General features: G+C 37.6%; 1 protein-coding gene across 1 annotated transcript in view; it reads left to right on the top strand.

The window, feature by feature from the left end:
- The window catches only part of CSMD1 (CUB and Sushi multiple domains 1), a 2,063,566-nt gene that overhangs the window by 1,521,152 nt on the left and 528,960 nt on the right, over positions 1-13,454 (top strand). Inside the window, exon 11 of the mRNA XM_026453909.1 lies at positions 1,216-1,319. Within this exon, the coding sequence (XP_026309694.1) occupies positions 1,216-1,319 (104 nt within the window). The remainder of the gene's footprint in view (positions 1-1,215; positions 1,320-13,454) is intronic.

The raw sequence follows: 13,454 nt of genomic DNA on the forward strand, positions 1-13,454 counted from the left end.
TCTATCTATCTATCTATCTATCTATCTATCTATCTATCTATCTATCTCTATCCTCTAATCTGTCTATATCTTATAATCTTCTACCATCCATCGAATCTATCATCTATCTATCATTCCTCTAATTATCATCATGTATTTATCTTCTTTAATTTTTTCTCCATACTACCCAGGGTTCTAACCTAACTTTTCCTTCCTCATAGTATTGGCCACCAAAGGAAGCATTTCTTCTTTCAGGAGAAAAAGATCTTGTGCTCTACAGAAAGAAGTTAATAGATTATAATATACTGGCACATCAAACATAAACCAGTGTTGTACAGATGTCTCGGTGCTGGTCATCATGACAAAGTATTCTTTGTAAAAAACAAACAAAAAACTTACAGGCTTTGCGAGACTTTGTATCCTCATAAAGTCTTTTGGGGTGTTAATATGGATAATTAAATGAAATATGCATACAGAACTTTATATTATTGCAGGGCATTCTGGGTCTGGTCAAAATATGTGTCATAAACTATAACCAACATTTCTTTTGCTTATATTGATTTAGTTATTGGTTAATCCAAACACTCAGACACTGAAAATGTTAAAGTAAACATTTAGTAGATATTTGACTTAAAAGTGTTGTAGAGGCTAAATTTCATTTTTAGAAGTGAAAATACATGAGTTGGGAGTACTAGAAATTCTGAAGTTCATAAAATTCTGTAATGCCAGGCTATCAAATGTATATGATTATCCATGTAACTACTTAAAGCAGCTCTGGGATCATTTGACATTGGTATTAAGGAGCAAAATTTAACACTATAACTAGATATTTACAGTATTTATTAAAAGTCATGGGAAGGCCAGGTGCGGTGGCTCATGCCGGTAATCCCAGCACTTTGGGAGACTGAGGTGGGTGGATCACAAGGTCAGCAGATCGAGACCATCCTGGCTAACACGGTGAAACCCCGTCTCTACTAAAAATACAAAAAAAAAAAAAAAAAAAAAAAAAAAAATCAGCCGGGTGAGGTGGCGGCGCCTGTAGTCCCAGCTACTCGGGAGGCTGAGGTAGGAGAATGGCGTGAACCCGGGAGGCGGAGCTTGCAGTGAGCTGAGATCCGGCCACTGCACTCCAGCCTGGGCGACAGAGGGATACTCCGTCTCAAAAAAAAAAAAAAAGAAAGAAAGTCGTGGGAAGTACCTACTGTTCTAAGTCACTGTTTTGTACCTTGTATTTAGGTCATCAAACTTGCCTTTGAAGAATTTGAGCTGGAGCGGGGCTATGACACCCTGACGGTTGGTGATGCTGGGAAGGTGGGAGACACCAGATCGGTCTTGTATGTGTGAGTATGTTCTTGAGCTTCTTCTCCTCTTATGCATGCAATGTGGGGCATGGTGGATGGAGATGAGATTCTGCTACTGGCTTGCAATTCGGCCTCAGGTGTTTGGTTAGTGCCATTTATGGCTAATCTAGTGGCCTGCAATCTGATTTCATATGAGAACAAAATATGAGTATAATTTAGGATTATGTTTTATCTGTTTCAATTGTTTTCCTTCATTAAAAATATGTTTATGGCAAAAATTAGTACACTCATGAGGTAGCAAAAATTAATAAATTTTTCAAATCAACTCCCCCCCTTTTTTTTTTGAGACAGAGTCTCACTCTGTCACCCAGGCTGGAATGCAGTGGTCCGATCTCGGCTCACTGCAACCTCCACCTCCCAGATTCAAGCAATTCACCTGCCTCAGCCTCCTGAGTAGCTGGGATTACAGGTGTGCACCATCATGCCAGGCTAATTTTTGTATTTTTAGTAGAGACGGGGTTTCCCCATGTTGGCCAGGCTGGTCTCGAACTCCTGACCTCAGGTGATTTGCCTGCTTCAGCCTCCCAAAATTCTGGGATTACAGGTGTTAGCCACCGTGCCCAGCCAACCCCCCCTTTTTAAAACTCTCTCCTCTGCTTCCCTGTGATGTTACATTATCAGGGTTTTTAAAGAAGTGCAGATGCTTTCTAGTTTGGGAAATATAGGTCTTTTTTGGAATAATGTCATATACCTTTCCACGCTTTCTGTAAAACTTCATGATAAAGTAACAGACATCATGGGGAAAAGCGTTGGGGGTGACTCAGTACCTCTGAAGAACTCTGTTTCCAGAGTCTTAGCAAGAATGGTGACAGCCCTTGCTGTGAACATTTGCAGACTGTTCCCACTTCTCAGTTTTTACCAGGATCGCAGACTGTACTGCAGCCGTATGACCTGGGCATCTGCTTTAGCTATGTCCAGAGAGAGGGCCTCAAAGACAGTTTCTGTGCATTTTATCAGACCTGGTGTATCAAAATTAGGAAAATGATTTGGGGTGTACTTCCTCTATGTTTATGTCTTACGCACCATGCACTGTGTCAAATGCATAATACATTTTAGCTTATCCGATCTTTACTATAATCCTGGGAATTTGGGGCTAATAATATCATTGTTTTGTCAGTGATAAAGCTGAAGTTTTGATAGGTTAAAGGATTTACCCCAATTCACAAACCTAGTGTATGCTGAGGCAGGGATTCCAATTCAGGGATGTGATATTGTTCCGGGATCTGGAGTCTTCGTCGCCTGTAGACCTACCATGATTTTAACCCGGTTCCCTTTGACAGTCTTTTGCATCTGATGCTCACACCCCCAGCCCATTATTTCACTTCTACCAGCAGCTGTGAAGTGAATGTCTTTGTATGTAGACGTTGGCATACTTGTTTGGTATACCTTCAGGAACATTTCCAGCGAGGAATTTTGGGATGAAGAGGCATCTTCATTTACATGGTTATGTTTGTCCAATTATCCCCCCACAAAATTTATATAAACCACAGTGGAACATAAAGGATCCTATTTTTCCACACCCTTGCCAAATGATGACTCTTTTTGTTGACAAATTACAAGGGTAAAAAAGTAGGCTTTTTTATTTTTAAAAACAGAGTCTTACATCTGAGGGCCCAGATACCTATATTGTGAGCAAGCCTCCAAGGTGATCGTCACACACACTGCCTGCCTTTGACCTGGGACAGTGCTGGGAACAGCACCACAGTGGATAGAAACGAGCCGGCAAGTCAAAGACGGAGTTTCTGGCTTCAGCTATTTGCTATCCCCATGACCCTGTGGGAAGTCATTTTCCCTCTCTCTACCTCTCTTTTCCTGGCTAGAAAATACGTATAATAAACGTTTCCAGCCTCTGGAAATGAGAAAAATGAAATAATGCATGCGAACACTCCGGAGAGCTGAAAAATGTAACCCACACATATTATGATTGCCAAAACACCGAATTTAAGAGAGGATGTCACTAAAATAAATGAGAAAAATTGTTAAATAACTGCAACATTTAAAATATCAATGCAGCTAGGTGATGCCGTATGCAATCCCTTAGGTTATTATTAAAGATCTACAATCATACACTCATTTTTTAATGCGATTTGTTGTTAAGAAAGCAATTGCAAACTCTGTATTACATTGGCATAAGGGTTATTAGAGCCTTCTCTCAATAGCTTCAATGTATAAGTGAAAAACTAAATAGCTGACTGAATCAAACTGAGATGCCCTTTGGGAAACAGTGTAACCAGGACCAGCGGGGCATTTAATCAGCTGCAGAAGAGGAAGGAAAAACCACTGATATATGTCCTCAGTGTACCAAATCACAGAAAAATAACAGAACACAGTCAGGGAATCACAGCTGGTCTCTTTGAATAAACAGGTAATTTCAGGCAATACATCAACAAATACTTTTGGGTACTTATATGCAAACATTCTTCCCAGCATGGAGTCTAACATCTAATTGGAGAAATGACGGATACACTGGAATAGTTTAAATACTAGTCAGTATATGAAGTCAGAGGATCACATGACACACATTTTAAATAAAGCAGCAGTTTAAAACCTCTTCATGGCAGACTGGCATTCACTACTTTAAACTCAATATTTTGTGGGTTTCCTTCTTGTGGGAAATATGGAATTCTAGTTAAATCTGGATTAGAAGAGAAATTTGGAAAATGAAATAGCCTAAAAGTAGATCGCTCACCCTAAATAGGGTTTTAAAATTTCTTATTTCTGAAGAGAAATTTGGAAAATGAAATAGCCTAAAAGTAGATAGCTCATCCTAAATAGGCTTTTAAAATTTCTTATTTCTGGTAATGATTTTTCATTTTCTTAATTTTTATGACACAATATGAAATAATAAAAACATTAAGGAACTCCTTCAATAATCCACCTTCCCTGAGAAGTGGATGAAGGAACTTGGGTCATATTTATAGAACGTCAGACTTAAAAGAAAATTAAGTAACTTTCTTTGCAAATGTCTGTTGAGTTCTTTCCAAGCACGTCTATTGAGATTGTTCTTGAATTTAATTTGCAGAGGAACTGCATGGAGAGGTATGGCCTTCCCCGGACTTCCTCTGGCCTTTGCAGCTATTAGCCATTGGTCACCAGGGGATTTCATTAATTCCGGGTGTTCTGTGGGCGGCAGGCACAGGTTACAGTTTTAAAATGCCCGTCCGTCTACGAGAATGAATAGTCAATATTATTGGAGACATCTGTGAGCACACAGGGTAGCCTCTGCCTAACCAGATGTGTGGATCAACAAATCAGGATCCTGGTTCTTTCTTAGGGCTGGATTAATCCATTTTTGGTGAAACTAATTCTTGCTCCCAGACACTGCCTGGTGTGGCTGAGACTTCATTTCTCCCTGCCGTTTTCCGCTGATCCTGAGTCAAAGAGCATCATTCTCTTTTTATTAAAGACTGCTGAAGAGCCATAAAAAAGCAGGCACTATGCACAGACGTGTGCATGTTTGTGTGCGTATCTTTATAGATCTTTAATGTTATCACAGAGTTAACCACTAAACATTTAGTGCTTTGGGGGAAAGCAGACACAATTGATGTTGGTAATAAAGAGATAAAGATATTGACTTAAATACATCCTAGATTTTAAAAAAATCAGAAAACATGATTAGAAATCAAACCAATTAGAAACAAGATTCTTAAAACTCTGGAATCACATGATCCCAACTATTTTTCTGTGTATTATCTTTCACATAATGGCACAGCCTGTGAGTCTGAATGCCACTGATAGTATAGACAGACTCAACTGTTTGAACCCTGTTCTTGACTTAAAGTCTATCCATTGTTAGCTTTTCTTTCCTGGCCTCTTATCTGGAAGCTTTCTTGCTTGACTCTTTGAATAATTATTTATTGAATGCCAAATATTATGCTAGGCCTCAGCTAGGAGACAGACAGAAAGAATAAGCCATTGTCCTAGCCTTGAGGACTAATTAGCCTACTGATATAAATTTCATATAATTAGCAATAGGAATCTATATTATTAATAGTAAGAGTGCTAGTATTGCTATACATTTTATATTATATTTTATACTATGAGAAGCATGCTGTCTTCTTCATACATTTATCTATTGGTTTTAGCCTTGAATGTAAGAGGTCAAAAGAAATGTTATTGGCCAAGCATGGTGGTACACGCCTATAATCCCAGAACTTTGAGAAGCCGAGGAGGGAGAAATACTTGAGGCCAGAAGTTTGAGACCAGCCTGGGCAACATAATGAAACCCCATCTCTAAAAAAAAAAAAAAAAAAAAAAAAAATTAGCTGGGTGTGATGGTGCATGCCTGTAGTCCCAGCTACTCAGGAGGCTGAGGTGAAAAGATCGATTGTGTCCAGGAGATCAAGGCTGCAGTGAGCTATGATCACCCCACTGCATTCCAACCTGAGCAACAGAGCAAGACACTGTTTCAAAAAGAAAAAAAAAATGATAATAATATTATGAGTTTCTAAACATTTATTTGGTTTGAGGTTAGAAAAAAAAAGTCACCTCTTCTAAGTATATTTTGATTGCATCCGTAGGGTCTTTTTTTTAGTCTTCTGTGTCTACAAAGTAAATTACTCATAAAATATACATCTCTAATGGGATACAAACAAGTTTAAGAACATATAAAACCATTAATATCAAAATGTTGATGGGATCTTGTTATAAAAAAATTGGTAATATTACTAAATGAGGTTTGAACAATGCCTTGAGGATTTATATGATTTCTGGGAAATCACAAAATATTCCATGGGATTCTTTTAGCACTTACTGCAATTTATAAGCTTCCAGGAACTCTTAAAAACATTCACAAATAATTTTGGCATTAAAAAGGGACCCCTGTTCTTGACAATGTATTGGTAGGTACCTCATTTGAAAATTCTATCTGGCAATTCAATTATTCTAAGTAGATAAGCGTAAGAATTCTAAATATTTGTACACCAAATTTACCCGATACTTTGGTGGGTGTAAAATATCCTCCTTGTGACTAGATGCATCGATTTATATACGGTATTCCTAAAATATGCCTTAAATGTGTGCTGATAATACATCAATCACTGTTGTCTGAAGAGAGCAGCCCAGTTACTAGAATAACCAAGTCGCTTCTGTATAATTGCTAGCACAGTCTTGGCCTTCTCCTGTAGTAATTGGTTACTCGGCCTGGTTAGTAGAGTGTTGTTATGCCAGGGAGTGCTTTTGTGTCACCTTCTGTGTGTGGCAGGTTCAGGACCAACTTCCCAGAATCAAGGAGAATTGAGTAGCCAGCCTTTGTAGTTTACCACTGGAGAGTTCAGACATTGCCACACCTCTCTGGACACCCTTTGTGGTTTGGGTTTCCTCTTCCTAGAACCCTGTCTCTAGGGGAATAAACAAACCGCTGGGCTTTAGCATTTTGGATCTGGGCTAGCAGCTGCAGTGGAGCTATCTGAGAAAGCCAGCACAGTCAGGGACCTTGGGGACCCATCGGACGTGTCTTGAGGGCAACCTTCCTACAGGGAAGAAGAAGCCATAGGTCCCACAGGAAGCTGAGCCCACAGGAAGCTGCTGCGATAAGGGCGGGGGGCTCCATTTCAGCTAATTTGGGGTCCAGGCAGCTGAGTGAACACCTGGAGTCATTTCCAGCTGTTCTGGCTGTTTTGTCACAGGTATAGACTCACTGTGGCTATTTTCTCTAAGGAGCCAAAAAATGCATGCCTGTTTTTATAGACCCAGAAGACCTAGGAATCTCTTCCACAATTCATCAGTCAAAAACATTTAAATATTTTATTGTTTGTTTTTTAATCTCAAATTAACATCGAAGGCTGTTATTATTTTGGGGAGATAAGTCCATTAAAACAATAGATGGCGTATATAGTGCAGCATCCCTGACTCCCTCTCTTATGCCTTTTACCCTCAAAGAATTGTTGCATCAAATAGAATGGTAGATAAAAAATAGTTTTAAAAAGGTTAAAAGTACAGTACAAGGAGAAGGTAATATTATATTACTATAGTTATCATCGCCATCTTAATATAATAAAACATCCAGAGTTCTGCCATGTTCAGAATGAAATTTAAAAATGAAATGTAATGGAAAGGAAGAAGGAAAGAGGAGACTGAACTGTCATTTAGTGCACCTGTATTGTTTATTGACAAACTTGTGACAAAGATATCATTTCTATCTGCTAGACGAAGACAAGGAGCGCTGGAGTTGATAGTCACTGAGGAAAAAAAAAAAAAAAAAAAGGCTGCCTAATTGCTCATTGAACCCCTGGTGTTAATACAAAGGGATCTTTGTAGACTTTGTCCGGACCCCCAGTGGAAACGTTTTGCAAATCTATAGTAAAATGTCACAGCCATGATATTCACCTTGATATGATCCACTGATCTTATTCAGATTTCCTGTTTTATTTTATTTTTATTTTTATTTTTATTTTTTATTTTTTATTTTTTTGAGGCAGAGTCTCGTTCTGTCACCCAGGCTGAAGTGCAGTGGCACAATCTCAACTCACTGCAACTGCCGCCTCTCAAGTTCAAGGGATTCTCATGCCTCAACCTCAGGAGTAGCTGGGATAACCACCATGCACTATCATGCCCAGCTAATTTAATTTCCCATTTTATTTATATTCATTTGTGTTTCTCTGTCTCTCTCTCTTTGTGTGTGTCCCTTTTTATTTATATTCATGTCTCTCTCTTTCTCTCTCTCTCTGTGTCTCTGTGTGTGTGTGTGTATGTGTGTTAGTATGAAGTTCTATACAATTTCACTACCTGTTTAAGTTCATGTAGTCACCACAGTCAAGACACAGGTAATCTCTAATTCCCCAAAGGTCCCTCATGTTTTCTTTAATAATAATAGCCAACTCCCTGTTTTCTACACTTAAACGTGACCCCTGCCAACCATTATCTCCACTCCAGCTCTAAAATTTTGTCATTGCAAGAATGTTACATAATTAGAAACATGTAGTACCTTACCTTCTATGATTGCTTCTCACTCAGCAAAATTCCCTAGACGTTGTGAACTGCAATCATTTCTTCCCGTTTTTTGCTGATTGGTATTTTGAGGTATGAATGTTGCACAGTTTCTTTTTAGTCACCCACTGACGGACACCGGGATTGCTTCTAGTATTTGACTGTTATGAAGAAAGCTACTATGACGTTTGTGTATAGGTTGTTGTGTAAACATGAGTTTTTATTTCTCTTGGAAAATTACTGAGGAGTGTGATTGCTTGAGTTGTATGTTGGTTGTATATTTAGTTTTGTAGGAAACTGCCCAACTATTTTCCAGCATAGTTCTCCCACGTCACAGCCCATGATGTTAAGTGGCTCTTATGCTCACGCCATCCCCACAATTGGTTTTATCATCACTTTTTCTGCTCCAAAAGGTGTGTAGTGACACTTCTTTGTGGTTTAAATTTGCATTTTAACCATTGATGGCTAATGATGATGAGCATTTTGTCAGGTGCTTATTAACTATCTGACATCCACTTTGGCAAGATGTCTAAGTCTTTTTCCCATTTTCTAAGTGGATGTTTCTTACCATTAAGTTTTGAGAATTCTTTGTATAGTGAAGATATTAGTGCTTTGTAGAATACATGGTTTGCAACTATTTTTTCTCAGTCTGCAGTTTTTCTTTTTACTTTCTTCATCTGGGTTTCAACACATGGCAAAAGCTTTTAATTTTGGTGGAGTCTAGTGTATCGGCTTTCCCATAATGGCCAATGTTTTGGTGTCAAGTCTAAGGATTCTTTGCCTAGCTGCACTTTACAGAGGAGTCCTTCTATACATTTTCCTAAAAGTTTTACAGTTTTACATATTACATTTCAGTCTCTTATCCCTTTTGAGTTAGTTTTTGTATATGGCATGAGACAGAGGTTGAGGTTCCTGGTTTGCCCTGCAGTTCCTGTGTCCAGTGGCTCAGGAGCATTTGTTGAAAGGACTCTCCTTGCTCCATTGAACTGCTTTTCTGCCTTCATCAAAAAATAGTTAGATATATTTGGGTGAGTCTATTTCTGAGTTCTCTGTTCTGTTACACTGATGTGACTAGTCTTCTACCAATGCCACACATTACTGATTACTGTAACTATTTAGTAAGTGTTAAGATCAGGTGGAGTGATGTTTCTCACCTTATTCTTCTTTGTCACGAGACTTAGCTATTCTAGGGCAGGTGCCACTCTATATAGGTTTGAGAATACCATATACATATATACATGTATACTCCCAGCAAGGCTTTATAAAAACATTGCTGGGATTGTGATAGGAATTATGTTAAAGCTATTGATAAATTTGGAGAAAACTGACATGTTTATGATGTTAAATCTTTCAACTCATGAACACTATATATCCTGCGAATCGTCAAATGTTTCTTTTTTGGTGTTAGCTCATATATCACGTTCTTTCTTTAGCCTCTTCCGATGGTGGATGACATTGATTGATTTTTTAAAAAATTGACTCAGCCTTGCATAAATGGAATAAATTCTACTTCATGATTGTGTATAATTTTTTGTACATTGTTGGATTCACTTTTCTAATATTTTGTTGAGGATGTTTTCAACTACATTCATAAAAGATATTGGTCTATAGTCTTCTCTTTCTTTTTTGTACTGCCTTTGTCTGGCTTTGGTATCAGTTTAATACTAGCCTCATTATAAGATTGTAATGGCTATAAAATATTTTCTCTTTTGTTACTTTCTGCAAGAGTTTATGAAAACGTGACGTAATTGTTCCTTATAAATTGGTAGAATTTTCTAGTGAAACCATCTGGATCTGAGGATTTTGTTTTTGGAGAACATGTTAGTTATAACATTAATTTCTATAATAAAGGACTATTCAGATTGTGTATTTTACTTTGGTTGAGTTTCGGTAATTAACAGTTTTTGATAAATCAGTTTATATTTAATAACATGTTGAATTTATGAATTTAAAGTTGTTTATAATATTTCCTTATTATCTTTGTAATGGCTGATGAATCTGTAGTAATATCCACTATTTTATTTCTGATATTTGTAATTGTTCCCTTCTATCTCTCTATATCTTGCTTTCTCTTTTTCTGACTTTCTGCCAGTCTTCTTATGGGTTCATCAATTATATTATTTTTCAGAGAAAATATTTGTTTCATTATTTTTTCCACTGTTTCTGTATTTCTATTTCATTAATTTAGACCTCTATCACGCTCTTCCTCCTACTTTCTTTGAATCTATTTTGCATTACTTTTGCTAGAATCTTGAGGTAAGAACTTAAGTAATTTTTTCATTCTTTTCTAATATCATTTAGTGCTATAAATTTTCCTTTTGGCACTGTTTTATCTGCATTCCACATATTTTTATATGTTGTGTTTTTATTTTCACTTTGTTCTATTTTTTTTTTTTTAATTTCACTTGAGACTTTCCCTTTGAATCATGGATTATTTAGAAACATGTTATTTAATTTCCATGTGTTTAGGGATTTTTCTAATGCCTTTTAATCACTGATTTCTAGTTTGATTCCTTTGTGATCAGAGAATAAATTCTCTATGATTTCAGTTCACTTGAATATGTCAAGATCTATTTTCTGCCCCAGGGTGTGATTTGTCTTTGTCAGCTTTTCATAGGGGTTTGTAAAACATGTATATTGAGTTGAGAGTTCTATATTCATCAGTTAGATTCTGTTGGTTGATGGGATATCCTTTATCTTTTCCGCCTGTTTTCTAAGGGTACTAAAGTTTTTATCTATACTTGTGGAGGTTGCTATTGTTCTCTTAGCTGTATCAGTTTTTGCTTCTTGTCATGAAGCTCTGATATTTGGTTTGTTCACTTTTAGGATTGTTACATATTTCTGGTGGGTCAATCCTTTTATTATTTTGTGATGTCCCTTTTTGTCTCTGATATTTTTATTTGCCTTAAGTCTACTTCATCAGGTATTAATATAGACACTCCTGCTTTTTATTATTAATATTTACATGGTATGTCTTTTCTTCCTTTTATTATCAATATGCCTGGGTCATTGACTTTGACATGTATTTTAAGCCTCATGTAATTGGGTAATTTTTTTTAATACATTCTGCCTTTTTCTGACATTTGAGTGGCATATCTAGACCATTTATATTTAAGGTAATTATTGATATGTTTAATGCTTTGTCTGGCATTTTATTATTTGTTTATTTCTGTTTCTCATTCCCCTTTTATTGCTTTTCTTGCCTTCCTAGGGGTTATTAAGTTTTGTTTTTTAATTCTATCTTGGCTTATTTGTGGTATATTTTCATGTATTTCTTTGTAGTTTTCAAAGTGGTTGTTCTGGGCATTACAGTAAACATATGTGACTTGTAGCAGTCTAGTGATGCATTTGTTTCCTGCTGTTACTATAGAATATTCCACAAACTTGGTGGCTCGAAACAGCAGAAATTTGTACTCTCAGTTCTGGAAACCAGAAGTCCAAGTCAGGTTTGCTAGGCCAGCATCAAGATGTGGGCAGGGCTGGAACCACTCCAAAGGCTCTGGGAAAGAATTCGTCCCTTCCTTCTTCCAACTTAGGGCAGCTGCTGGCATTCCTTGGCTTGTGGCCACATGAACACACTGTCTGCATTCAGAGTCACAAGACCATCTTCTCCTCTGCCTGAAATCTCCTTCTGCCTCTCTCTTATATGGATACTAGTGGTGGCATTTAGGGCCCACCTAGATCATTCAGGACAATCCCCCACATTTAAATCCTTAACTTCATCACATTTGCAAAATCTTTCATCTAGAAAATAAGATTCACAGATTTGAGGGATTAGGGTGAGGGCAGGAGTGGACAGGAGTGAGGCCATTACTTCCCTTACTGCAACTAATGCCAACATTTGCCACTTGAAGTATGGAAACCATGCTTGCATTTAGGGCCCTGTACCCCTTCAACTTTTTAAAATCATCATCTGAAGTACCAGAAAGTGTTCTAATTGTTTCAATTATTAAGTAAGATTTACAGAACTCATGGTAAACAAAATAGTCCATTTTATATTGTATAGATTCCTCTTCTCTTTTGAAAACACAAGTAGAAGTTTCTTTTCTTTTCATCTTCATTTCTTTTCTTTTTGAACACTGTCCTTGAGCCAACCATTAAGGGCAGGTCTACCACCTACACATTTTTTTTTTCTTTTTTTTTTTTTTTTTTTTTTGAGAGGGAGTCTTGCTCTGTCAGCCAGGCTGGAGTGAGTGGCGCCATCTTGGCTCACTGCAAGCTCCGCCTCCCAGGTTCCCGCCATTCTCCTGCCTCAGCCTCCCGAGTAGCTGGGACTACAGGTGCCGCCACCACGCCTGGCTCATTTTTTGTATTTTTAGTAGAGACGGGGTTTCAGTGTTAGCCAGGATGGTCTCCATCTGCTGACCTCGTGATCCACCTGCCTCGGCCTCCCAAAGTGCTGGGATTACAGGCATGAGCCACTGCACCCAGCCTACCACCTACTCTTAATTTGCAACAACAAATTCTTTGCCTGATAATTTTTTTTAAGTTCCCTTTATTTCTAAAGGACGGATTCACTGAATCTAGAAATTGTAGTTGACGGTTCTTCCTTCTGGCCTCCAGGATCCCAAATGGGAAAATCATTGTCCTTGAAGTAGATTTTCCTGTAAGTAACATTTTGTTTCTTTTTGGTTGTCTTTTTCTGTCTTTAGTTTTTAAAAGTTGGATTAGATGTGTCTCAGAATGAACTTCTTTGGGTTTATTTTTGAGAGGTTAACTTAAATTATTTTTGGTCTGTAAATTCATGTGTTTTGCCAAATTTGGGATGCTTTCAGCAATTGTTTTTTAAATAATTTCAACACCATCATCTAGCTCATCTCCTGGAATTCCAATGATAAAAATAATGGTTTTTTTTTGTTTGTTTTTTTTGTTTGTTTGTTTGTTTGTTTGTTTTTTTGTCCCACAGGCCTCTGAAGTTTTATTCCTTTTCCTTTTTATTTTTTATTTTTGAGACAGAGTCTTGCTCCATTGCTCCAGGAGGCTGGAGTGGCACGATCTCAGCTCACTGCAACCTCCGCCTCTTGGGTTCAAGCAGTGCTCCTGCCTCAACCTCCTGAGTAGCTGGGACTACAGGTGCATGCCACCACACCTGGCTATTTTTTTTTTTTTTTTTGTATTTTAATAGAGATTTCACTGTGTAGCCCTGGCTGATCTTGAACTCCTGAGCTCAGGCAATCCTCCCTCCTC

The sequence above is a fragment of the Piliocolobus tephrosceles genome, chromosome 7 (assembly GCF_002776525.5).
Source record: "Piliocolobus tephrosceles isolate RC106 chromosome 7, ASM277652v3, whole genome shotgun sequence".
NCBI lineage: Eukaryota > Metazoa > Chordata > Mammalia > Primates > Cercopithecidae > Piliocolobus > Piliocolobus tephrosceles.